The sequence below is a fragment of the Natrix helvetica genome (assembly GCF_964273705.1).
Source record: "Natrix helvetica genome assembly, chromosome: 1".
Lineage (NCBI taxonomy): Eukaryota > Metazoa > Chordata > Lepidosauria > Squamata > Natricidae > Natrix > Natrix helvetica.
In genome coordinates, this window is record NC_138548.1 from 116919426 (window position 1) to 116947224 (window position 27799).

Sequence of the window (27799 nt, forward strand, 5' to 3'; positions counted from 1 at the left end):
CTTTTTTATATCTTGATTGTAATTGGAGGTATGGCCACCAATCTATATTGATATTGTTCTCTTTTAGTTCTTGGTTCGTTTTCAGATTTCCCTGGTTATCTAAAATTTCACTATACCTAACCATTTTTGATAGATCTAGCGTATTGGGGTGTGTCATGGCTTCCATGGTGGAAAGCCATGCCGGTATTTTCATATAGTGTTTTGCTTTAATTTTGTTCCAGACCTGAATCAATGCTTTTCTAATGTAGTGTGTATGGAAATATTTTTGCTTCTTTTTACTCTCTTCCCATAAGAAAAAGTGCCACAAAAAGTGTCATGGCCTTCTATTGCTAATATTCTTTTGTTTTTTAAATTTATCCAATCTTTAATCCAAATTAGTGCTGCTGCATTATAGTAGAGTTCCCAGTCAGGTAGCCCCATACCACCTCTGCTTCTATCGTCCTGTAGTGCTTTCAATTTTATCCTAGCTTTTTTCCCTTGCCAGATAAATTTTAGTATTATTTTATTCAGTTCGGTAAAAAAGTTTTTCTCTAGTTTTATGGGGATCGTTTGAAATAGATATAGGACTCTTGGTAGTATGTTCATTTTTATAGTTGCTATTTTCCCTAATAGCGATAGTTGTAATTTCCCCCATAATTCCAGGTCTTTTTTTATTTGTTGCACTAATTTTGTGTAATTATTTTCTTTTATGGTTGAGCACTTTGCAGTTAGCCATATTCCTAAATATTTGACTTTCTTTACTACCTGGAGTCCTATTGTTTTTTCTAATTCTTTGTTCTGTTCTTCCTTCAGATTTTTGGTTATTATTTTGGTCTTTTCTCTATTAATTTTTAGTCCTGCCACATCTCCATATTTTTCTAGTTCTTGCATTAACCTGTTCCCTGTTTCTAATGGATCTTCTATAATAAATACTAAGTCATCTGCAAAGGCCTGTATTTTGTATTCTTCATTTTTAAGTTTGGTTCCTCTTATTTCCTGATTTTTTCTAATTCATATCAGAAGGCTTTCTAGCATCAGAATAAAAAGCAGAGGTGATAATAGGCAGCCCTGTCTTACTCCTTTCGTTATTTCAAAGGACTCTGTATTTTCCCCATTCAATAGTATGTTTGCCTTTTGGGTGGAGTATATTGTTTCTATTAATCTTTCAAATTTATTTCCTAAATTCATATTTTTAATTTGTTGTTTCATGTATTGCCAATTTAAATTATCAAATGCCTTCTGTGCATCCAGGAATACAAGTGCCATTTGTTTCCCTGTATGCACCTCATAATACTCCAAGATATTAGCTATTATTCTGGTATTGTTTCTAATTTGTCTTGTTGGAAGAAATCCATTTGGATCTGGGTGTATGTAGTCATTTAGTAATCTTTTTAGTCTCTCCGCTATTATTGTTGCAAATATTTTATAGTCCGCGTTCAGCAACGAGATTGGCCTGTAATTTTGAATTTGGTTTTGGTCTGTACCTTCTTTATATATATATAAAGTTTTATACAGACAAATTTTTCCCCTTTTAACCCCCCCCCCATACAGTATAAATCACATACAAATACTATGCCCCCTCCCCTCCCCCCAACCCCCCCCCCGCAGAAATTCTCATTCAAATATTATACCAAATACTTTACCCCCTCCCCTCCCCCCGTCTTAAAGTAAATTACTCGTTCACATATTGTACCCCCTCTCCTCCCAACAATCACAATATAAGTTTCTCTTAAAGTAACAATAGCACATTAATAGCAAATTATTGGATGAGTCCTACCAACATCTGGACTTTGGGTGGGAGTCAAACGTCTGCAAGAAAACAACCAAGCTCAGAGACCACCAAGGACCCCTCATTTCAACCCTGAGCTCCAAATATTCTCACCTATTGAAACCCATCCCTGCAATGGACTAGGAGGAGGAGGAGCTTCCGGCGATGGCGGTCGCCTCCTGAAGCTCCAGGACACCAAGGAGCTCGGCGATGGGCAAAAAGGTTGTATCCGGCCCTCATTTCCATCCGAGGGTCGGGAGTCAGACAGCATGACCACCCTGGCCCATTTTGGACCCATTTGGGTCCGCCAGGGTGGGTCGGGAGGCTGGAGGGAAGGATAGAAAGAAGACTGGAATGGAGGCTGGGGGTGGCTGGGGGCGGCCTGGAACACCGGAGGTCACCGGAAGCCCTATATTAGGGCTATGGGTGGGCCACAGGGATGTCTAGGCCAAGACGATCTGCCCCCAAGAACATCGGCCCCCTCCCAATTGGGTACTCCATCCCTTAAGAACTCCAGATTATCATCTATAAACTCTCTCCATGAACTCCCACCCACCTAGGACCACCTAGGATTATCTAGGCGGCTACTACCCTTTGGACCATCTCTCCTCCACCCAGACCACCACTTGGACATCTAAGAACTCTTCCCCCCTTTTTTTTATGACTGACCACTCATCATCTATAACACCTTGCCCCATCGTGTTTTTTAAGATTCTGAAGATTATTTATATGAGGCTAGACCTGCTCCGCCTGCGGGAGACCCCCCTCTTGCAGGCATGGCCCTTGACACTTGTAAGGGCCCGCCTTGATGACAGGTTTATAGACCCCGAGAGGTGGAAGAAACGGAGGCTTAGGGGGTTTTTAACTAAATGTTTTTTATCTTTTTTAGGGGGTTCCAGGGAGGGTTTTAGGGTAGGGGGGGAGGGGAATCTGTCCAGGAGGGGGGCCAGTGCCAGGCGAACAGGTGAGTCTAGGAGGGAAGTGAGTGTGGTGGAGGGGGGAGGGGAAAGAACGTTCCAATAGAGGGTTGTCTTATTACATCGGTCGCGGGGAGGAGGGGATGCGAGGACAGGAGAAGACCACAACGTCGGTTGGGAGACCGTGGCTGTTGGTTACACCCGGTCGTTTGTACCAACCCCCGCAATCTAGGTGGTCAGGAACTACAGAGCCAGGGCCTGAGGCTGATGCTCTGCAATGCAAGGTCCATGACCAACAAGGCCCCCCTCATTAATGAGTTGATCTCAGAGGGGGAGCTGGGATAACGGAGACCTGGTTGGGCCACGAGGGTGGTTTACCCCTCGTAGAAATGTGCCCACTGGGTTTCCATGCATTCCATCAGCCCCGGGCCCTGGGTAAGGGTGGTGGGGTGGCGGTAGTTATACGGGAATGTCTAGAGCCGAGGGAGTTCACTGTACCTCAGATACCCGGATGTGAGTCCCTTGGTGTGAAATGGGGCCCAGGGAGGCAGTGGGGCCTGCTGATTGTATACTTGGCTCCTCGCTATATGTCAGCAGCCCTGCCCGAGCTCCTCGAGCTGATCTCAGAGACTGCAGTTGGGACCCCCAAGCTTGTGGTTATGGGGGATTTCAACTTGCCGTCGACGGGGGAAGCATCCGAGGTAGCTCGGGAGTTCATGGCTTCCATGACAGCCATGGACCTGACCCAATTAATTCAGGGCCCCACACACGAAGGTGGCCACACTCTGGACCTTGTTTTTGTATCTGAACAGTGGACGAGTGATCTGGGAAGAGGGGATGTAACTATTACTCCCCTGTCATGGTCAGATCACTCATCTCTCCGGCTGGACTTCCCTGGCGCTACCCCCCACCGTGAGGAGGCGGAACCAAACTGTCCAAGTTGGTATCCCCCAGGCGCCTGATGGAACCGGATAGGTTCCAGACGGAGCTTGGGCCATTCCCTGTAGCCCTGACCCGCTCTCGCTCCGAGAACCTAGTGGCCGCCTGGAATAGGGCGGCCGCTGGGGCCCTGGACCGAGTTGCGCCTTTGCGGCCTCTCCTGCGGCGATGACCCACCTGGGCTCCTTGGTTTACCGAGGACCTGAGGGTGATGAAGCGCCATAGGAGACGCCTAGAGGGCAAGTGGAGGTCCTCACGCTCCGAATCTGACCTAACACAAGTAAGAGCCTATTCACGGACTTACCTTGTGGCATTAAGAGTGGCCAAACGCAGACATTGTGCCACTCTTATTGCGTCCGCCGATAACCGCCCTGCCGCCCTGTTTCGGGTGACCCGCTCTCTCTTATCACAGAGGACGCGGGAAGCCCCTTTACAGGGCAGAGCAGAGGAGTTTGGGGAATATCTGCAGGACCAAATCGCTCAGATCCGGAGCGGATGGGCCCCCTTCAGTGGACCAGAGGAGCCGCCAACAGTGAGTCTTGTGAGACCATTCGGGGAGGAGTTTGCTTCTGTTGCCCCCGAGGATTTGGATAGGTTGCATGGACGGCTACGACCGACCACATGTTCAATGGACCCGTGTCCCTCCTAGTTGGTACTGGCATCCTGGGAAGTGACACGAGGCTGGCTACTGGGCTTGGTGAACGCCTCTTTGAGCGAGGGGTCCTTACCTTGAAAGAGGCGGTGGTGAGGCCCTTACTCAAGAGGCCTTCCCTTGACCCGATGGAGCTAGCTAATTATCGTCCAGTCTCCAACCTTCCCTTTTTAGCGAAGGTTGTAGAGAATGTGGTGGCACAGCAGTTTCCACAACACCTTGAGGAATCCGAATATCTAGACCCACGCCAGTCCGGCTTCAGGCCCGGACACAGCATGGAGACGGCCTTGGTCGCGTTGGTCGATGATCTCTGGAGGGCCAGAGATAGGGGTTGTTCCTCTATCCTGGTCCTATTAGATCTCTCGGCGGCTTTTGATACCATCGACCATGGTATCCTATTGCGCCGGCTGGGGGGGATGGGAGTTGGAGGCACTGTTCTACGGTGGTTCGGCTCCTACCTCTCCGACCGGATGCAATGTGTGTTGGCAGGGGGGCAGAGGTCGACTCTAAGGCCACTCACTTGTGGGGTGCCTCAGGGGTCGGTCCTCTCGCCCCTTCTGTTCAACGCATATGTGAAGGGGCTGGGGGAGATCATCCGTGGTTTTGGGGTGGAGTATCATCTGTACGCTGATGATACGCAGCTGTACATTTCCACCCCAGACCACCCCAACGAGGCTGTCGAGGTGATGACCCGGTGTTTGGAAGCCGTCGGGGTCTGGATGGGGGACAACAGACTCAAGCTCAACCCCTCCAAGACTGAGTGGCTGTGGCTACCGGCACCCCGGTTCAGTCAGTTGATTCCATCACTGACCATAGGGGGCGAGCAATTGCCCCCTGTGGAACGGGCGTGCAATTTGGGTGTCCTCCTAGATGCCCGGCTGTCAATGGATGACCATGTGGCAGCCGTGGCAAGGGGGGCGTTCCACCAGGTTCGCCTGGTGCGCCAATTGCGCCCCCTACTGGACCGGGATGCCCTACGCACGGTCACTCATGCACTGGTGACGTCTCGGCTGGACTACTGCAATGCCCTCTACATGGGGCTTCCCTTGGGACGCGCTCGAAGACTGCAGCTAGTTCACAACGCAGCCGCGCGGGCTATTTGGGGGAGTACTAGGTACTCGCACGTAACACCGCTCCTGCGCGAGCTGCACTGGCTGCCGGTGGTCTTTCGGGTGTGTTTCAAGGTGTTAATTACCATCTTTAAAGCGCTCCATGGCTCAGGACCTAGGTACTTGCGGGATCGCATCCTACCACACACTTCCCTGCGACCGATTCGCTCTCACAGGGAAGGACTCCTCCGGGTGCCGTCCACTAAGCAGTGCCAACGGGCGGCGCCTAGGAGTAGAGCCTTCTCTGTGATGGGCCCAACCCTCTGGAATGACCTCCCCCCCGATATCAGAACCACCACCGACTTTCCCTCCTTTCGACGAAAACTGAAGACTCACCTGTTCCGTTTAGCTGGCCTGGACCATTCATAACCTTACTATACCTCCTGGCAGATATATTTTAACTGGGTAATTTTAATTGGGTATTTTTAGGATTGTTGAAATATTGTTTTTTTCTACTTTACTTTGTACAGTGTCTTATTGCCTCCTCTTCTATGTTTCTATGTTTATATGTTTGTATTTTGCATTTTATGTGTTTTATTTGACTGTACACCGCCCCAAGTCCCTTTGGGGAGAGGGGGCGGTATAAAAATCGAAATAAAAGTAAAAGTAAAGTAAAAGTAATTCCATCTTCTAAGCTAATTTAACATATATAACTCATAATATAAATTTCTCTTAAAATAACAATATTTCATTAATCCCATCTTCTAGTTTATTTATAAATATATATTGCCCCGCCCTCCACCCTAACCCTCCCCCACCTCCCACTCAAACCCACCCCCCAGACTTCCGCTATACACCACTCTAACAATTCCAAGCATCCCATATATTATTTACTCTGATCATCTATCAGTCTAAACATTCTTACCTTAAGGCTACATAGTACTTCCTAGTCTGGTATTTATTCTGTATGTAATCAATCCATTTTACCCATTCCTGTGTATAATTCTCCTGCTTCTGACCTTTTAAGAAAGCTGAGATTTTTGCCATTTCGGCGAACCCCGCCACCTTCTGAGTCCATTCATCGATTGTTGGTAAAAAATCTTTTTTCCAGTGTTGCGCAATCAACAACCTAGCTGCTGTGACCATATACAAAACCAATTTTGTTTCCCCTTTAGTAAAATCCTTAGTTATACCCAATAAAAACATTTGCGGAGTAAATTGTATTCTTTTCTTCAATACATTTTGCATAACCCACCATATTTTTATCCAAAAAGCTTTAACCCTGTTGCAGGTCCACCATACATGAAAAAAGGTAGCATCTAGGCACCTGCATCTCCAAAATTTTGGTTGAATATTTGGGTACATGCATGATAATTTTTTAGGATCTAAATACCATCTGTAAAACATTTTATAAAAGTTCTCCCTTAAATTCTGTGACTGCGTAAATTTAACATTCTGAACCCATATTTTTTCCCACGTTTCCAACATAACCACTTCACCAAAATTCTGAGCCCATTTAATCATACAATCCTTAACCAGTTCACTTTCTGAATCTCTTTCTAACAGTACATTATATATTCTTTTAACTTGTTTTGGGCCAGACTCTTTTATCTGCTTGATCAGTTCCACTTCTTTATCCATAAAACCAACCCTACGATCTTCTTCCCATCTCTTCTGTAGCTGTATGTAATGTAACCAGTTTAAAATAATTCCTTCTTCCAACAGTTGTTCCAAAGTTTTTAACTTCCATTCTTCCCCATCAGCGATAAGCACATCTTTGTATAAACAACCCCCGAGTGACTTAATATTCATAATCCCCATGGTGTCTGCAAGATCCAACCAAAGCGGTATTTTATAATCCCAATTGGGCCGGTGCTTCTTCCATACTCTCATCAGGGCATTTCGGAGAACATGATTGTTAAACACTTTGTCCACCCTTTCTTCATAAAAAAGATATGCATGCCATCCCAGAACAAGATCATGGCCTTCTATATTCAGCAATTCCCTTTTTGTTTTCCCCAACCAATCTGCTACATGCGTTAATACCGCAGCTTCATAGTACAATCGAAGGTTTGGGAGTCTAAGGCCGCCTCTTTCGCGAGTATCTTGCATAATCTTCATCTTTACTCTCGTCTTTTTCTCCTTCCAAACAAATTTATTTAATGTTGCTTGCCAATTTAACAAAGTTTTATCTGACTGAAGCACCGGTATCATCTGGAATAAAAAGATAAATCTAGGTAGAATGTTCATTTTAATTGCTGAGATCCTTCCAAGCAGAGACAGTTGTAACTTTTTCCATACTTCAAGATCTTTCTGGATCTTTTGCCACAACACTTCATAATTATTTAAGAAAAGTTTTGTGTTTGATTCTGCAATTTGTATGCCTAAATATTTTACCTTGGAGACTATTTCAAAGCCTGCTAAACTTACAAGTCTCTTTCTTTGAGTCTCTGTCATGTTTTTAACCATCATTTTCGTTTTGTTTTGATTTAGTCTAAACCCAGACACCATGCCAAATTCTACTATGATATTTTTCATCTTGATTATTGACTTCAAAGGATGTGAAAGGGTAACAACCAGATCGTCGGCAAATGCTCTAGTTCTGTATTCCTTTTGCCTGACATTTATGCCATCTAAGGATTTTGGGTCCCAGATTGCATTCAACAAGACTTCCAAAGTTAAGATAACAATGGAGATAATGGGCAACCTTGTCTTGTGCCTTTTTGTATCTCGAAAGTTGTTGACAAATTTCCATTAATAATAAGTTGTGCATTTTGTTGCTGATAAATTGCTCCAATCGCCTGCCGAAGTCGTGGTCCCATATCCATCTTTTCCAAAGTCTTGGTTAGAAAGTTCCAATTCACTCGATCAAAGGCCTTCTCTGCATCCAAGAAGACCAGCACTGCAGAGATCTGCTTATTCTTATCAAGATAATCAATTGAATCTATGAGTTGCCTTACATTCTCCTTCATATGTCTGCCTTCAATAAATCCTGCTTGATCATTATATATTAACGTAATGTATGCTTCCCTCCATGTGTTCGGTATTTTTGCTTTCGTCAATGTTTCGTTATACATCTCCAGCATTAGGGGTTCTATTGATTCATTCAGATCATTTATCATTTTGTACCATTCTGCTGGGAATCCATCTGGGCCTGGTGTTTTATTATTTTTCTGTTTTTGAATTGCCTGTTTCAGTCCAACTTTTGTTATTTGTTTTGTTAGCATTTCTTTCATCTCTTCCGGTATTACTGGGGGTTCTTCTCTGTTTAAGTATTCTTGTATTTGTTTGTCATCTATTTGTTCCCCCTTATATAACTTCTCGAAATATTTATGTACAATCTTTTTCCCCCTTCCATTGTATGTCGTAATTCACCCGTTTCCTTTTGGAGTTGATATATTAATCTTTTTTCTCTTTCTTTTCTCAGTCTATAAGGTAGGCATCTCCCTGGTTTATTTGCTTGCTCGAAAAAAATTTGCTTCGTTAATTTTAAGTTTTTTACTATTTCTTCCTGGACTAATATGTTTAATCTGTGTTTCGCTAGCATCCAATCCTTTCTAATTTTGTCACTTTGTGGTTTGTTTTGGAGTTCTTTTTCTAGGTTCTCAATTTCCTTCTCTAATACTTTCTGTTGTGCCCATTTTTCTTTATTTCTTTTTGCTGAATAAGCTATAATGATTCCTCGTATGTAGGCTTTCATGGTATCCCATAGGTTTTGTATTGATGTCTGTTCTTTTGTATTTTCTTTAAGAAATAGTTCCAACTCACTGTTGCATTTTTGAATAAATTCTTTTTCTTTTAATATTTGCAGATTTAATGTTCATCTTCGTCTAGTTTTTTCCCCCCTTTCCAGATTATTTTAATGGGATTATGGTTTGCCCAGGTGTTTGGTAGTATTTCAATTTTATGTATTCTGCCCCAATTTCCCCATTTATCCATGCCATGTCGATCCATGACCAAGATTGGTGTGGGTTTGAGTAAAAGGTAAATAGTTTTTTATTTGGTTCCATTTTTCTCCAGATGTCTATTAGATTTAGCTCTTCCATCATCTCCATACACGTTGTTGGTAATACTTTTTTTGTTTTTGTTTTTTTTTTGTCACTTACATAGTCTTTTTTGCTATCTACTATGGCATTATGGTCTCCTATTATACAGATGTTTTTCCCTCCGATTTCTCTAATTTTTTCATGTAATTTTTTATAGAAATTTTTCTGGTCTTCGTTTGGGGCATAAATTGCTACCAGCAATATTGGTTTTTGGTGTATCCATATCTCTAATATTAATATTCTTCCCCTTGGATCTGCATAAATTAAGCTTGTCTTTATTCTCTCTTTAATATAAATTGCTAATCCTTTTCTTTTTCCTTCTGCCGATGCTGTATATAATTTTCCCAATATCGGACATTCTAGGTATTTTATATCTTGTTGTTTGATATGTGTTTCCTGTAGACATATTATGTCTGCTTTTTGTTTTGTTAATTTTGCCCAGATGTGTTTTCTTTTTGTTGGTGAATTTAAACCATTGACATTTACAGATAGTAGTTAGATTTCTTCTTCCATTCTCCTAAATCTCTACTTGTCCTTATCTTTATTTGCCTCTAGTTTCTTTTTGACTTCTTGTTTTTGGTCTTACTTCCTCTTCTTTCTGTTGTTCTTCCTCTTCCCTGCTACGTCCTCCCTGTCTTCCCTCCCTTGCCTTTTGTTGTCTTTCTTCCTTTCTTCCTTATTCTATCTCCTCTTCTGTATTTTGTTTCTCTTCCGGATACATTAATTGCTCGTATAATTCCTGTGCTTTTTCAAGGTTGTCAATTTTGATTCTCTTCTCCTGCCATGTTACTAACATCCCTTCTGGTATTAACCATCTAAACAGTATCTCCCGCTTAATTAATTGCGTCGCCAAGAATTGGTAGTCTCTTATCTGTTCCCTCACTCTTCGTAGGATTTGTTTTAATATTAGTATCTCCTTCCCCTTGTACATCATCGGTTCTTCTCTTGTTATTTTATATAGTTTGTCTCTTACTTTTTTCCTCGCGAACCTGATGTGCACTTCTCTGGGTAGTCGATATTTCCTCGCATAATTGGTGGTAACTCTGTAAATGTCGTCCAATTCATTTATAATCTCTTGCTTATCTCTGTTTAAAGTTTCTGCAATTAAGCCGGACATTATCATAGTTAGGTCTTCATCTTTTACCTCTGTCACATTCTGAAAGCGGAGGTAGAAAGCTGCACGGTCCATCTCCATGTGAATAAGCGATTCCTCTAGATTTTTATTTGATGCTTTCATTTGTTGTTCAACCTGGTTTATTTTTATTTCTGTCTGTTCTATTCTTTTTTCTACTTCTTTTATTAATTGTTCATTCTTTCCCAGAGCTTGTTGTATGGTTTCCATTTTATCATCTAATTTCTGTATGTCTTTCTTGACTTCGCTTTTCATTTCACACATTTCTGCTTTCATTTCATTCATATCTATTTTCATTTCGTCGTGGTTTTTTGTTGTTGTTTCTTGGAATTTTAACATAGTTTCTTGAATGGTTTTCAGCACTGTCTGTATATTTTCAGTATTCGACCCCGCATTTGTTTTTTCTGTTTCATTTATTTCTTCTATTGATCCTTTGGGCGTTGGGGGGGGGGCGATCCCCTTGTTGTTGGATTTATTGCAGGGTTAATGTTCATCTTTTTTCCACTTCTAAGTGCTGTTGATGTTATATTTGCCATTTCTCTTATAGTTTTATCTTGTTCTGAAAGTATCTTGTATATATTGTCCCAAATTGGCATTCAATCCCCCCCTCTTTTTTTTTTGTATTAGTATATCCACAGTAATCTTAGTATACTATATAAGTTTTAAATAATACAGTATAATAATATATATATATATAATACAATAATATCTAGAGGTGTTGGCAGAAGGGGTTATATAGGCAAGGAGGGAGGACAGGGGAGGATCTCAATATTTGTTCATATTAACATCTACAATGCTATATTTTAAGTACTTAAATGCTTAGATTGTTCCTTAATAATGTTAAATTTAAACTTATTTAAATGGTTGTAGCATATATAGCTAGTAATTGCCTCCGGGTTTCAAACTTACTTATTTATGGTTATAACAATGTAGCAATAGATATATATATAAATAGAGCTATTTGTCTTAAATATTGATTAATTTAAATATTTGGTTATAAAGATTATAACAATTGTATATAGTTATGTATTGTTAATATAGACAGTTTATTCACCGCTTTTTCCTCTGTGTTTCTTTAAGTTTAGAGCTTCTTTAAGTTCTTTTAAGTTCTTTTCAAATCCTTTCTTTCAACTTTGCTCAGTTACCCCGGCTCTTCTAAGTTGTTACAATGTTGCTATTTCGTCAGCTTTCTCTTCCTCCTTGATACTTTGTTGCTCTATAATTAATGGCTGTCTGCTGCTATTCCCCGGTCTAGCGCGATCTTTCAATGTCTCCCTCTGTCTCCTTTCTCCTGCTACCCGAGTCCACAGGAGCCCCAGCCAGATCGTATTTTCCCCCCTCGTTTCTTCGGGCTCATTTTAGATTTTAAAGTGTCGCTCTCACCTCTTCCACTGGCCTTTTAAATAGGGTTTTCACGCCAGATCTCTGGAGTCTCCCTGTTTGCCCGTTCTCCTCTATAGTTTAGGTACGTCTTTTCCCAGCCTGTAGCTCTCTGCTGTTTTCACTTGTATCAGGCGTTGCAACAATGTAGCAAAATTTGATTCAATTCTCTTCCTTCCTTCTTCTATTTGGTGGTTTGCCGAGGCTTCAGGTCCACCATTCAGTGAAGCAAGCGGCGAATGCTTACACGCTGGGTTAAAAAGTGTATCCCCCGTCATAACGGGCGATCGCCTTCCGCCTTGTTCATTCTGGGGTGTCCCTACTTCTCCGCCTCACCCTTCAAGCTCAGCGTATCCCCCTGGGGGATCCTCCAAACGTGTATATCAGGGTTCGAAAGGCAGTGCCCTGCTTTCTTCCCCGCACTTGCCTCCACCACCGGAAGTCCTCAACTATTTCCCTTCCACCTCTGTTCTTTTTACTGTCCTGCCCCCTGCCTTATAGGGCCTCCGACCCTACAAAACTCTGGGCCTCCGACCCTTGCTCTTCGGCTCGGCCCATTTGCTGTAACACAAATTATCCCAGGTGTTTCGCTCCAGGGTACAAAAAGCTGCAAGCCAATTGGATGGCAAGTGGCAATGATGGTGCTGGGAAGGGTGGCCAAGGGGGCCTGGAGAGGAATGTGATTAGTGACAGATTACAGGAGAGAGCAAGAAGGACAGGCAGGCAAATTCTGCTTGCATACAGCTCGTGCTGGTGCTGAGAGGGGGCAGCAGGCAAGCACTGCCTGTGCCCTCCTCCTTGGAGGCTGGGGGAAAACAGGTAAATTCTGCCTGCACATCTGGTGTGGTAGGAGGAAACAGGCAAACGACTGTGCATAGCTCCTGGTGGAACTGGGAGGGGAAAGGAGGCAAATGCTGGCTGTGCACTGCTTCTGGGGGATGTGGGGAACATCAGCGCATCGATGGTAAACACGACTGATGGTGGGTTGTATGTGTATGGGGGCGGGGTTAGAATGGTGTGTTGCACAATGGGAGGGCAGCTGAACTGCCCGTTTAGAATTAAGCCAGAGTCGAGATACAGAGGCAATGGCAGTGAGAGATCAAATTAGGAAACCCCTGCCCACTTCTGCCTGCCCATTGCCCACATTGGCTTCTCATTTTCACCACCACCATCACCATTGCCTATGCACCGGGACTCCGGGCTGATGCTGAATGGGCTGTTTGGCTGTTACACCACTGGGAACCCCCCCTCCCGCCCCCCGCACCATCAGGAGTAGTGTGCAGGTAGCATTTGCTTGCTTTCTCCTACCAGCACCTGGCCGAGTTGTGCACAGGTAGGGTTTCCCTGTCTTTCCCCCTTGCTCTCTTCAACATTTATTCCTTTCAGTTTGATGAACACAAATATTCCAAATTGAGCAATATTTTGAAAATATATCCAAGGAAAAGCAGTTCAGTTGCCATAAATACATTCCCTTGAATTCCTATAAAAAAACTATCCATAATTATTTTTCAAGAACTAATTGTGATTATTTTCAACTGCAGACTTTCTGGAGTGTTCCAGACTGAATTGAGTAGCAGGCATGTTGCAGAAGTATTCAGGATAAACCAGAGATTGAGAGAGTTAGACTTGAATATATACGACCAAGATGACAAGGCAATGGAAGTATTGTGTGATGGGCTCAAACATCCACAATGCACAATAGAAAGATTAAAGTAAGTGACTATTTACTTCCAGTTTATCTGCATAAGTGTCTTTTGGCTGTTAATATTTTAGAAATATATCTAGAAAGTCAATTTAGTTGCCATACTTTGTCCTATTCTCTTCAGTTCCTGTAAAATACATTGAATACTTGATATTCAAGAAATAATTGTACTTTTAAAAAAAAATTTCTGGTGTGGCTGGGTGGGGGGACAGGTGGCAGGGCAGTGGCTTAGGGAAAACTCTGTGAATGTCCTTGAGTGGCCCAGCCATAGTCCTGACTTGAATCCTAATGAGCATCTCTGGAGGGCCCTGAAAATGGCTGTCCACTGGCGGTCATCATCCAACCTGACTGAGCATGAGAGGATTTGCAAGGAAGAATGAAAGAAAATCCCCAAATCCAGGTTTGCAAAGCTTATTGCAACATACCCAAAAGTCTGTTACTGCTGCCAAAGATGCTTCAACGAGGTACTGAGTGAAGAGTCGGGATACTTATGCCAATGGGATTTTTCAGTTTTCCCTTTTAAAAATTTTTACAGACATTTTTAATAAAAATCTTGTCATTATGCAGTATTGAGTGTATATTAATGAGAAAAAAATGAATTTCAACAACTGTAGAATCAGGCTGCAGCAAAACAAAATTGACAAAAGCAAAGGGGGTCTGAGTAATTTCTGAATGGGTCTAGGACCTTCAGGCTCCCATCCTTGGCCATGGCACCTTTGCCTCCAGCCACCCACCTCAGCCCATTCACGGCCAGCTTTCCTCCTCTGCTGACCCTTTCCCGGTGATTCTCCCTGGCCAATGGGCATCTGGGCCTCCAACCCTTGCTCTTTGTCTTGGACCATTTGCTGAAACACCATTTATCCCAGGTGTTTCACTCCAGGGTACAAAAAGCTTCCAGCCAATTAGGTGGCAAGTGGCAATGATGAGGTTGGGAAGGGTGGCCAAGTGGGCTAGGGGAGGGATGTGATTAGTGACAGAAGACAGAAGAGAGCAAGGGGGGGAAGGCAGGCAAATGTTGCTTGCATACAGCTCGTGCTGGTGCTGGGAGGGGGCAGCAGGCAAACACTGCCTGTACTCTGCTCCTGGGATGCTGGGAGGTAACAGGCAAATGCTGCCTGCAGATCTGGTGCTGGGAGGAAGAAGCAGCAGACAAACGTCTGTGGACAGCTCCTAGTGGATCTGGAAGGAGGCAGGGGGCAAATGCTTCCTGTGCCCTACTCCTGGGTTTGGGGGGACCGTTGTGCATCGATGGTAAACGCGGCTCATGGTGGGTGGTGTGGGTTAGAATGATGTGGTGCCCAATGGGAGGGCAGCTGCCCTTTCAGAGTTAAGCCAGGGTCCAGATGCAGAGGCTATGGCAGTGAGAGGTCAAATTGGGAAACCCCCACCCACTGCTGCCTGCCAGTTTCCCACACTAGCTTCTCATTTTCACCACCACCACCATTACCTCTGCACCTGGTCTCCAGCCTGATGCCAAATGGGCAGTTTGGCTGTTCCCCCACTGTGCACTCCCCCCACCCCCTTCCCCATCTGGAATAGTGTGCAGGCAGCATTTGGCTGCTTTCCGCTACCAGCACCAGGATGAGCTGGGAGCAGGTAGGGTTTGTCTGCCTTCCCCCTTGCTCTCTTCAACCTTTATTCCTTTCACTTTGATGAACACCAATATTCCAAGTTGAGCAATATTTTGAAAATATATCCAAGGAAAATCAGTTCAGTTGCCATTAATACATTCCCTTGAATTCCTATTAAAAACAATCCATAATTATTTTTCAAGAAATAATTGTGATTATTTTGGACTTCAGACTTTCTGGAAGCTGCCTGCCTGAATCTTGCAGCAGGCATGTTGCAGAAGTACTCAAGAAAAACTGGAGATTGAGAGAGTTATACTTGGACTTCCACGACATAGATGATAAAACAATGGAACCATTGTGCGATGGGCTCAAACATCCACAATGCACAATAGAAACATTAAAGTAAGTGACTATTTACTTTCAGTTTGATCTGCATAAGTGTCTTTTGGCTGTTAATATTTTAGAAATATATCTAGAAGGTCAATTTAGTTGCCATATTTTGTCTTAATCTCTTCAGTTCCTAAAAATACATTGCATACTTGATATTCAAGAAATAATTGTACTTTTTGGTATTTTTTTCTGGTGGGGTTGGGAGGGGGGACAGGCAGCAGCGCAGTGGCTTAGGGAAAACTCTGTGAATGTCCTAGAGTGGCCCAGCCATAGTCCTGACTTGAACCCTGATGAGCATCTCTGGAGGGGCCTGAAAATGACTGTCCACTGGCGGTCGTCATCCAACCTGACTGAGCATAAGAGGATTTGCAAGGAAGAATAACAGAAAATCCCCCAATCCAGGTTTGCAAAGCTTGTTGCAACATACCCAAAAAGTCTGTAATTGCATCATAGCAGCCAGTCATCAAAAGCCCAACTAAGGGAGGTTACAGCGCTCTCCTCTTATGGTTACAGTTCTCAAGAAAAACCTGGAAACCTGAGAGGTGATGTATGAGGAGACATCTCCAAGGCAATATACAAACAAATCACAGCCATCAGGTCCAGAAGGGACGATTTCAAGAAGAGACAGTAACCTAGATCTCTCCACGCTATACATGGGGCAAAATTGAAGGACGTGCTCCGCTGTCTCAACCTCGGCTCTGTCACAAGGGCACAGCTGCTCGTTAATCAGGAGCCTCTTAAAACATTCATCCAAAAGTGCTGAAGGCAAGACATTAAAGCGAGCTAGGGAAAAAGCTCTTTTATACTTGGGAATGTTTAGAGTATAAAAATAGGAAGCCATCCTCAATCCATAATTATTAAGTTGGTTGAGAGTCAGGGGGGAGCAGGTTTGTTGGCTCTGGCTCGTAGATATTGTAAATAATGTCCACAAGCTGTTGGACTATCCTAAATTGGGCATCCTTGAGGTCGTAGTTTCCCAGGGCATCCTCCATAAAACTTAACAGATGAAGTTTCTTCAGCAGCTCTTTCTCCGAGCGAGAAATATAGGAGTCCGCGAATGCCAGGGAGAGGTAGCTGCCAGGAACTGCCAGGAAAAGCACCTGAAACCACCATTTAAAGGTATTAATCCTGGCCATACATTCTACCGATCGAATGCCCAGTTCCAGGTACATTGGGGCAAAATCAACACAAGGGGGAAGACCCAGAAATTTTCTAAGAAAAGCAGCCTGGGTTCTTTCAATGCAGTCCTTGAAGCCCCGTATCCATATGGGAATACCGTGAAGGGTTTGGCCAACGTTTTGCCTTTGTAAATACGTAGGGCAGAAGGAATGAATTGGCCACCCTGGGTATAAAAGAATCTTAAAATCTGCTGGTGGCTACAGGAGGCCGAGTTCAGCACCTGGGTTCGATGTCTAGTCCAGGCATTGGTGTTCTGAAATTGAATACCTAAATACTTAAAATGGAAAACCTGCTTAATAGCATTGCCACTGATATCCCAGTTATACAATTTCCGGGCTCTAGTAAACACTAGTACTTTCAATTTATCATAGTTAATAGCCAAATGGTTTTCAGCACAGTAAGACACAAATGCAGAAAGTAATCTTTTCAGTCCTGGCCTTGACGATGAAAGGAGAACCACATCATCAGCGTAAAGAAGAAGCGGGATCTTTCTAGTTGTCAGCTTCGGAGTGTGGGACTCAATATGTCTGATGTAACCGGCCAGGTCAGATAAAAATATATTAAACAGAAGAGGAGCCAGAACACATCTCTGCCTTACTCCATTCTTAATTGGGATAGGATCGGAAAGTTCTCCCTGCAGACCACACCTGACCTGGCTGGAGGTCTGATTGTACAAGGACCTAATTAAGAACAGCAAACGTCTGTCAATAGAACTTTTAAGCAGTTTTGACCACAACAGACCCCTAGGGACTGAGTCAAATGCTGACTTTAGGTCAATGAAAGCAGTGAAGAGTTTGCCACCTGGTATAGTAGTATATTTGTCGACCAGGTGCGCTAGGACAAAGTAGTGATCCAATGTGGCACAGCCCGCTTTAAACCCAATTTGTTCAACACCAATAATATTGGATTCCTCAACCCAAGTGAGTAGTCTGAGATGGAGATATTTAGCATAAAATTTCCCAATAGTGGAGAGCAGGCTTTATGGGGTGATAGTCAGCTGGGTTGTTTCTGTTTCCTCGTTTAAAAACTGGTACTATAATTGCTAAGCTCCAGGAGGAAGGTACCCTACCAGAGGAATTAATATACGAAAAGAATCTTGCCAAAAGAGGAATCCACCATTCAGGGTTGGATTTTAGCAGATCAGGGGGAATAGCATCAGGGTCAGGAGCTTTACCTGACTTGAGTTCGGAGATAAACTCGGTGATCTCAGCATGGGTCACAGGTTGCCAGTCAGGGGCTACAGGAGACAGCTGTGGGTCAGGCATGGTTGAACTTGCTGATGCCTGGTAAATTGCCAAGAAATGGTTTTCCTAGTCTCTGTTAGAGATGCAGCAGAGAGGGAGTTCCCGATGGCCTGGCAAAGAGCTGGCAGCAATTTGCCAAAATAATCTGATGTCCTTCAGCTGGATAGAGAGGAGAAGTAGATCCCACTTCTCTCTCTCTTTAGCTTTCTTTTTCTTAGCAATTAATCCTTTGTACTCCCGCTTCAGGCGGTAGTAGTCCTCTGGTGGGCGTTTGTCCCCTCGGTTGCGGTAGAGCAGGTAAACCCATTTAATCTGGTTCCTAAGCATCAAACAATCTTTGTCAAACCAAGTATTACTTCATGATTGATATAGACCACTCGGCCCACAGACAGCTCCAAGCTCCCTTTGGACACTGTTAGTTAGTGATTCAAAGGCCAAGACTATCCCCAAGCCACTACTTGCTAGTACCTGGTTATACAAGTTGAGACACTCCGGAGGTGATAAAGAGGAGTGAAACTTTCTTTCAGTATTGGGAGACCATTTGATCCTCCTTGTGTACGAGGCCACATAGGATCTAATATCTGAGGGCCCCTAGGGAGATGTATATTTGAAAAAAGCTCATAATTGTAACCAGGGAGTAGTGGTCGCTCTGCGTAAGGCAGTCCACATAAAAAGCATGGACTGCCTCTCTTAAGGGTCAAGATACCAGCACAAAATCAATAACACTACTCCCACGTAAGGAACTAAAAGTAAATTCGCCAGCCAGATCACCTATGGTACTCCCATTATCTTGTTGTGTTGGGCTGCTAGAAGGGCTAACTGGATGCCAGCAAAATTTGTTAATTCGTCTTAGAATGTCTGGCTGAAGTCAGATGACCTATGGCCTGGAGGGTTTCTTGGGAGTAGAGTGCCTCTATCGCTGGGGGGACTTGGGCTCCCAGACAGGCGTTAAAGTCACCCCCTATTAGGATGTACAACGCTGGGAATTTAGTTTCCATACAAGTAATATAGTTCTCCAACGTGCCCCATTGAGCCTTGATATCGGCTTGCCTCCTTGTCGGGGGAAGATAAACATTGAACACTAACAGTTTGCTGCATCCTTTCTTAATTAAAAGCGCCATAAAGAGCCACAGGGGGGTAGTTCCACTGTCTCCACTTTCAAAGAAGTAGAGACCAAACAAGCCTCCCTTAGGCTCCCTGCCATAGATTGTCTAATAGCAGCCAACGGAATGGCCGTAAACCCTGGAAAGGATATCTTATCACAAGCCCAGGTCTCCTGAAGCAGGATCACATCGAATGAATGGATATAGTTAGCAAATTCTGTAGTTCCACACCTTTGCCCCCAGCCTGCAATATTCCACAAAAGGCACTTGAGTGTGCACGGGGGGGGGGGGGGGGAGACCGGGTTTACTAATCATTCTGTGTGGTTAATTTTTTCCAAAGCACCCTTCGGATCCAAAAAAATACATCCATTATTAGATGGAAGGGTCATCCTCTTGGGAGGCAAAAGCAGGGGAAAAGAGAGGGGAGGCGAGCCTTGCTCATGGGGCTGTAAGACTCTAAGCGCACTCCAATTCGTGCTTGTGGCATTGACTGGGTGCTTAGCTGGAAGGTACTGACTATTGCCGCCGCCGCTGCCGCTGAACGCTGGCAACAGGCGCGCACAGGCTGCCCACTAGGCGGGCGAAGCTCCCCCCACTTCTTTTGGTGCCTTTTCGGGCTTTTCCTTTCCACCTCCTTGCAAGGCTCTCCTCGGCATCAGGGCTGCCTTTTTCATCGCGACGAGCCCCGCTGCTTTCTGGGGGGTGAGGGGAGCTGTTGCCTTCCTTACTCCGAGGAAGCCTGCAGAGCCTCGCAAGGATCTCTTTCGGCTTCGCTTCTATGCTGGACCTTCTGTAGGTAGAACAAGCGACAAAATTGACAAAAGCGAAGGAGTTCTGAGTAATTTCTGAATGGGTCTAAGATCTTCAGGCTCCCACCCTTGGCCATGCCTCCTTTCCCTGCAGCCACCCACCTCAGCCCATTCACAGCCAGCTTTTCTCCTCTGCTGACCCTTTCCAGGTGATTCTCCCTGGCCAATGGGGATCTGGGCCTCCGACCCTTGCTCTTCGTCTTCGACCATTTGTTGAAAGACCATTTATACCAGGTTTTTCGTTCCATGTATAAAAGGTGCCAGCCAATTGGGTGCCAGATGGCAATGAAGAGGCTGGGAAGGGTGGCCAAGAGATCTAGGAGGGGGTTGTGATTAGTGATAGGTTACAGAGTGGGGGGAAGGAGGGCAGACAGGCAAATGCTACTTGCAAACAGCTCGATCTGGTGCTGGAAGGGGGCAGCAGGCAAACACTGCCTGTGTGCTTTTCCTGGGAGGCTGGGGGGCATCATTGCATCGATGGTAAATGCGGCTGATGGTGTGTGGTGTATGGGCAGGTTAGAATGGTGTGGTGCAAAATTAATTCCATTTGGACTCAAGCCAGAATCCAGATGCAAGGGAATGGCAGTGAGAGGTCAAATTAGGAAGCCCCCACCCACTGATGCCTACCCATTGTCCACGGTAGCTTCTCATTTTCACCACCACCACCACCACCATTGCCTCTGCACCTGGACTCCAGCCTGATGCCGAATGGGCAGTTTGGCTGCTCCCCCACTGTGCACCCACAACCCCCTTCCCCATCAGGAATAGTGTGCATTTGGCTGCTTTCCCCTACCATCACCAGGACGAGCTGGGAGCAGGTAGGGTTTGTCTGCCTTCCCCCTTGCTCTCTTCAACCTTTATTCCTTTCACTTTGATGAACAGAAATATTCCAAATTGAGTAATATTTTGAAAATATATCCAAGGAAAAGCAGTTCAATTGCCATAAATACATTCCCTTGAATTCCTATTAAAAACAATCCATAATTATTTTTCAAGAACTAATTGAGATTATTTTGGACTTCAGACTTTCTGGAGAGATCCTGATTGAATCTGATAACAGGCATGTTGCAGAAGTACTCATGATAAACCAGAGATTGAGAGAGTTACACTTGAACATCTACTGCAAAGACGATGAAAAAATGAAACTATTGTGTGATGGGCTCAAACATCCACAATGCACAATAGAGACATTAATGTAAGTGACAATTTACTTTCAGTTTGATCTGCATAAGTGTCCTTTGGCTGTTAATACTTTAGAAATATATCTAGAGTCAATTCAGTTACCATACATGGCCCTACTCTCTTACAGCTCCTATAAAATACATTGCATACCTCATATTCAAGAAAGAATTGCATTTTTTTCTGGTGGGGCTGGGAAGGGGGACAGGCGGCAGGGCAGTGGCTTAGGGAAAACTCTGTGCATGTCCTAGAGTGGCCCAACCAGAGTCCTGACTTGAACCCTAATGAGCATCTCTGGAGGGACATGAAAATGCCTGTCCACTGGCAGTTGTCATCCAACCTGACTGAGCATGATGGGATTTGCAAGGAAGAATGACAGAAAATCCCCCAATCCAGGTGTGCAAAGCTTGTTGCAACATACACAAAAAGATTCGAGGCTGCAATTGCTGCTAAAGATGCTTCAACAAAGTACTGAATGAAGAGTCTGGATACTTATGCCAATGGGATATTTCAGTTTTTTCTTTTTAATAAATTTACAGACATTTCTTTAAAATAATCTCCTTGTCATTGAGATATTGAGTGTAAGTTAATGAGAAAAAAATGAATTACCGCAAGTATACAATCAGGCTGTAGCATAAAAAAATTGACAAAAGTGAAGGGGGTCTGAGTAATTTCTGAATGGGTGTAGGAGCTTCAGGTTCCCACCCTTGGCCATGTGTCCTTGGCTTCCAGCCACCCACCTCAGCCCATTCACATCCAGCTTTCCTCCTCTGCTGGCCCTTTCCAGGTGATTCTTCCTGGCCAATGGGCTTCTGGGCCTCTGACCCCGCCCATTGCCCATGGTAGCTTCTCATTTTCACCACCACCACCACCACCACCATTGCCTCTGCACCTGGACTCCAGCCTGATGCCGAACGGGCAGTTTGGCTGCTCCCCCACTGTGCACTCCCCTCACCCCCTTCCCCATCAGGAGTAGTGTGCAGGCAGCATTTGGCTGCTTTCCCCTACCAGCAACAGATGAGCTGGGAGCAGTTAGGATTTGCCTGCCTTCCCCCTTGCTCTCTTCAACCTTTATTCCTTTCAGTTTGATGAACAGAAATATTCCAAATTGAGTAATATTTTGAAAATATATCCAAGGAAAAGCAGTTCAGTTGCCATAAATACATTCCCTTGAATTCCTATTAAAAAACAATCCATAATCATTTTTCAAGAACTAATTGTGATTATTTTGGACTACAGACTTTCTGGAGGTTTCGTGTCTGAATCTATTAGCAGGCATCTTGCAGAAGTATTCAGTCAAAACCAGAGATTGAGAGAGTTACACTTGGACATCATCTTCGACGACGATGAAAAAATGGAAGTATTGTGCGATGGGCTCAAACATCCACAATGCACAATAGAGACATTAATGTAAGTGACTATTTACTTTCAGTTTGATCTGCATTAGTGTCTTTTGGCTGTTAATATTTTAGAAATATATCTAGAGAGTCAATTCAGTTGCCATACATGGCCCTATTCTCTTACAGCTCCTATAAAATACATTGCATACCTGATATTCAAGAAACAATTGCATCTTTTTTCTAGTGCGGCTGGGAGGGGGGACAGGTGGCAGGGCAGTGGCTTAGGGAAAACTCTGTGAATGTCCTAGAGTGGCCCAAACAGAGCCCTGACCTGAACCCTAATGAGCATCTCTGGAGGGACCTGAAAATGGCTGTCCACTGGCGGTTGTCATCCAACCTGACTGAGCATGATGGGATTTGCAAGGAAGAATGACAGAAAATCCCCCAATCCAGGTGTGCAAAGCTTGTTGCAACATACCCAAAAAGATTCGAGGCTGCAATTGCTGCCAAAGATGCTTCAACAAAGTACTGAATGAAGAGTCAAGATACTTATGCCAAAGGGATATTTCAGTTTTTTCTTTTTAATAAATTTACAGACATTTCTAAAAAAAAAAAAAAATCTCCTTGTCATTCAGATATTGAGTGTAAGTTAATGAGAAAAAAATGAATTACAGCAAGTATACAATCAGGCCCCAACATTAAAAAAATGACTAAGGTGAAGGGGGTCTGAGTAATTTCTGAATGGGTCTAGGACCGTGATGGTGAACCTATGGCATGCATGCCACAAGTGGCACGCGAAGCCATTTGTTAGGGCACGTGAAGCGCTGCCCTGTCAGCTGGCCAGCACGCATGCGCGCGCTGGCCAGCTGATTTCACCTTTTTAAAAGCTATTTTTCACCTTCCCCAGGCTCCAGAGGCTTTATAGGAGCCTGGGGAGGGCGAAAAGAGCCTACCCCGCCCCCCCCGGAGGCTTCAGGGACCGTCCCTGAAGCCTTCGGAACGCTTAAAACCACCCTCCGAGCAATCCGGAAGTGACTTCTGGGTTGCTCGGAGGGTCGTTTTAAGTGTTCCGAAGGCTTCAGGGACCGTCTGAGGCTTCCCTGATGCCTTCAGAGCGCTTAAAACCACCCTCCGAGCAACCCGGAAGTCACTTCCGGATTGCTCGGAGGGTGGTTTTAAGCGCTTCGAAGGCTTCAGGGAAGCCTCCAGACAGTCCCTGAAGCCTCCGGAGGGCCGGGGAAGGCTCTTTTTGCCCTCCCCAGGCTCCTATAAAGCCCCTGGAGCCTGGGGAGGGCAAAAAAAACATGTAAAAATGGGGGAGGTCGCGCGTTGTGCGCGCATACGCACTGGGGGGGTCGCGCGTTGCATTATGGGTGCGGCACGCCCGCACTCGACCCCCCTGCGCTCCCCCCACTTGTGGCACGTGAGCCAAAAAAGGTTCGCCATCTCTGGTCTAGGAGCTTCAGGCTCCTACCCTTGGCCATGCTTTGCTTCCAGCCACCCACCTCAGTCCATTCACAGCCAGCTTTCCTCCTCTGCTGACCCTTTCCAGGTGATTCTCCCTAGCCAATGGGGATCTGGGCCTCCGACCCTTGCTCTTTGTCTTGGACCATTTGTTGAAAGACCATTTATACCAGGTTTTTCGCTCCATATATAAAAGGTGCCAGCCAATTGGGTGCCAGATGGCAATGATGAGGCTGGGAAGGGTGGCCAAGGGCTTTAGGAGGGGGTTGTGATTAGTGATAGGTTACAGAGTGGCGGGAAGGAGGGCAGGCAGGCAAATGCTGCTTGCATACAACTCGTTCTGGTGCTGGAAGGGGGCAGCAGGCAAACACTGCCTGTGTGCTGCTCCTGGGAGGCTGGGGGGGGCATCATTGCATCGATGGTAAATGTGGCTGATGGTGGGTGGTGTGTGGGCAGTTTAGAATGGTGTGGTGCAAAATTAACTGCATTCGGACTTAAGCCAGGGTCCACATGCAAGGGAATGGCAGTGAGTGGTCAAATTTGGAAGCCCCCACCCACTGATGCCTGCCCATTGCCCACGGTAGCTTCTCATTTTCACCACCACCACCACCATTGCCTCTGCACCTGGACTCCAGCCTGATGCCGAACGGGCAGTTTGGCTGCTCCCCCACTGTGCACTCCCCACCCCCTTCCCCATCAGGAATAGTGTGCATTTGGCTGCTTTCCCCTACCATCACCAGGATGAGCTGTGAGCAGTTAGGATTTGCCTGCCTTCCCCCTTGCTCTCTTCAACCTTTATTCCTTTCATTTTGATGAACAGAAATATTCCAAATTGAGTAATATTTTGAAAATATATCCAAGGAAAAGCAGTTCAGTTGCCATAAATACATTCCCTTGAATTCCTATTAAAAACAATCCATAGTTATTTTTCAAGAAATAATTGTGATTATTTTGGACTTCAGACTTACTGCAGATTTACTGACAGAATCTGATAGCAGGCATCTTGCAGAGGTACTCAGGATAAACCAGAGATTGAGAGAGTTCTACTTGGGCATCAAGTTCTCAGGCCATGAAATAATGGAACTAGTGTGCGATGGGCTCAAACATCCACAATGCACAATAGAGACATTAAAGTAAGTGACTATTTACTTTCAGTTTGATCTGCATAAGTGTCTTTTGGCTGTTAATATTTTAGAAATATATCTAGAGTCAATTCAGTTACCATACATGGCCCTACTCTCTTACAGCTCCTATAAAATACATTGCATACCTGATATTCAAGAAACAATTGCATTTTTTTTTCTGGTGTGGCTGGGAGGGGGGGACAGGCGGCAGGGCAGTGGCTTAGGGAAAACTCTGTGCATGTCCTAGAGTGGCCCAACCAGAGTCCTGACTTGAACCCTAATGAGCATCTCTGGAGGGACATGAAAGTGGCTGTCCAGTGGCTGTTGTCATCCAATCTGACTGAGCATGATGGGATTTGCAAGGAAGATTGACAGAAAATCCCCCAATCCAGGTGTGCAAAGCTTGTTGCAACATACACAAAAAGATTCGAGGCTGCAATTGCTGCCAAAGATGCTTCAACAAAGTACTGAATGAAGAGTCTGGATACTTATGCCAATGGGATATTTCAGTTTTTTCTTTTTAATAAATTTACAGACATTTCTAAAAAAAAAAAAATCTCCCTGTCATTGAGATATTGAGTGTAAGTTAATGAGAAAAAAAATGAATTTGAACAACTATAGAATCAGGCTGCAGCATAAAAAAATTGGCAAAAGTGAAGGGGGTCTGAGTAATTTCTGAATGGGTCTAGGACCTTCAGGTTCCCATCCTTGGCCATGGCGCCTTTGCTTCCAGCCACAAACCTCAGCCCATTCACATCCAGCTTTCCTCCTCTGCTGGCCCTTTCCCGGTGATTCTCCCTGGCCAATGGACTTCTGGGCCTCTGACCCTTGCTCTTCAGCTTGGCCCTTTTTCTGAAACACCATTTATCCCAGGTGTTTCGCTCCATGGTACAAAAAACTGCCAGCCAATTGGGTGCCATATGGCAACGATGGGGCTAGGAAAGGTGGCCAAGGGGGTTAGGAGGGAGATGTGATTAGTGACACGTTACAGAAGAGAGTAAGTGGGGAAGGCAGGCAAACGCTGCCTGCATACAACTCGTGGTGGTGCTGGAGGGGGCAGCAGGCAAATGCTGCCTATACGCAGTTCCTGGGAGGCTGGGAGGAAGCAGGCAAATGCTTCCTGCAGATCTGGTGCTAGTAGGAAGGCAAACGCCTGTCCACATCTCCTGGGGGGCTGAGGGGGAAGCAGTGCATCAACAGTAAACATGGCTGATGGTGGTGTTGGGGGGTGGGTGGGGGTGTAGAATGGTGTGGTTCAAAATGGGTGCGCAGCTCAACTGCCCATTCAGAGTTAAGCCAGAGGTCAGACGCAGAGGCAATGGCAGTGAGAGGTCAAATTGGGAAGGCCACGCCCACTGCTGCCTGTCTATTGCCCACGGTGACTTCTCATTTTCACCACTACCACCACCACCATTGCCTCTGCACATGGACACCAGGCTGATACTGAATGGGCAGTTTGTCTGCTCCCCCTTTGTGCACTCCCCCCACCCCCTTCCCCATCAGGAGTAGTGTGCAGGCAGCATTTGCCGCTTTCCTCTACCAGCACCAGGATGAGCTGCATAAAGGTAGAGTTTCCCTGCCTTCCCCACTTGCTCTCTCCCGTAACCTGTCAACAATCGCACCCCCCTCTGAGCCCTCTTGGTCACCCTTCCCAGGGCCATCATTGCCACCTTCCACCTGATTGACTGGTGCCTTTTTGTCCCATGGAGCAAAACACCCGGGACAAACTGGGTGAATGAGCCAAACTGAAGGGCAAGGGGTGGAGGGCCAGAGAGAATCGCTGGGGGAGGGCCAGCTGAATAGAAAAGACACCTGTAAATGGGGTGAGGCAGATGGCTTGAGGTGAACTAGGTGCGGCCAAGGGTGGGAGCCTAAAGGTCCCAATCCATTCTGAATTCACTCTATGATCACATTCCCTCCAGTTCCAATAAAATACTTTGCATGATGGATTCTCAAGAAACACTTGTAATTTTTCAAACTCACGTCTGCAGCCTTGGTGGAGAGATCTGGACAATATCCTGCAGCAGGCATCTTGCAGAATTACTCAGGAAAAACCAGAGATTGAGAGAGATTGATCTGTTCTTCAGAAACCCTGATGGCAAAACAATTGAACTATTGTGTGATGGGCTCAATAATCCGGGGCTTGTTTTCACAGAAATAATTGTACATTTTCGGACTTGTATCTGCAGGCTTTATGGATACAGCCTGTGTGAAACTAGCAGCAGGCATCTTGCAGAAGTTCTCAGGAAAAACCAGAGATTAAGAACATTATGCTTGTCCTTCAATTATCAACATTTTTGCCATCAAACAATGGAAGTACTGTGTGGGGGCCTCAAACAACCAGAATGTACAATAGAGACCCTAGAGTAAGTGACTGTTTTTTCCTTTCAGTTTCATCTGTGCAACTGTTCTTTTTATATTTAATATTCTGAAAATATATCCAGGGTGAGGCTGTTCAATTGCCATACATAATCTCATTCCCTTCGATTCCTATAAGAACAGATTCCAATTTTTTTTAACTGTTCGTATTGTTCTCTGCAGGCTTCATGGAGAGATATTGAGTGAATCCTACAGCAGGGATCTTGCAGAAGTATTCAGGAAAAACCAGAGATTGATAGCATTAGAACTGTCCTTCAAAAGCCCTGATGACAAAACAATGGAACTATTATGTGGTGGCCTGAATGATCCAGAATGTACAATAAAGAAGCTAAGGTAAGTAATGCATTTTCCTATACCAGTGGTGGGCAACCTTTTTTTTCAACTGAGCCAAATCTCGCCAAAACCACGATTGAAATTTATTTTGAGAGCCACATTTTTAAAACCGAAAATACA

At 44.9% G+C, this 27799-nt stretch overlaps 2 protein-coding genes across 3 annotated transcripts in view; both read left to right on the forward strand.

The window, feature by feature from the left end:
• The window catches only part of LOC309384094 (NACHT, LRR and PYD domains-containing protein 12-like), a gene marked incomplete at its 3' end in the record, with an annotated part of 49414 nt that extends 35836 nt beyond the window's left edge, over nucleotides 1–13578 (forward strand). The window contains exon 6 of the mRNA XM_081937285.1: nucleotides 13404–13578. Within this exon, the coding sequence (XP_081793411.1) occupies nucleotides 13404–13578 (175 nt within the window). The remainder of the gene's footprint in view (nucleotides 1–13403) is intronic.
• The window catches only part of LOC309383865 (NACHT, LRR and PYD domains-containing protein 12-like), a 259601-nt gene that overhangs the window by 107972 nt on the left and 123830 nt on the right, over nucleotides 1–27799 (forward strand). Inside the window, exons 9-11 of one of the 2 annotated variants that reach the window (XM_081936836.1) lie at nucleotides 15367–15537; nucleotides 22279–22449; nucleotides 24806–24976. In XM_081936836.1, the coding sequence (XP_081792962.1) occupies nucleotides 15367–15537; nucleotides 22279–22449; nucleotides 24806–24976 (513 nt within the window). Of the gene's footprint in view, nucleotides 1–15366; nucleotides 15538–20884; nucleotides 21056–22278; nucleotides 22450–24805; nucleotides 24977–27156; nucleotides 27334–27508; nucleotides 27680–27799 lie in introns of both variants that reach the window. The other variant, XM_081936837.1, reaches the window with a different exon arrangement.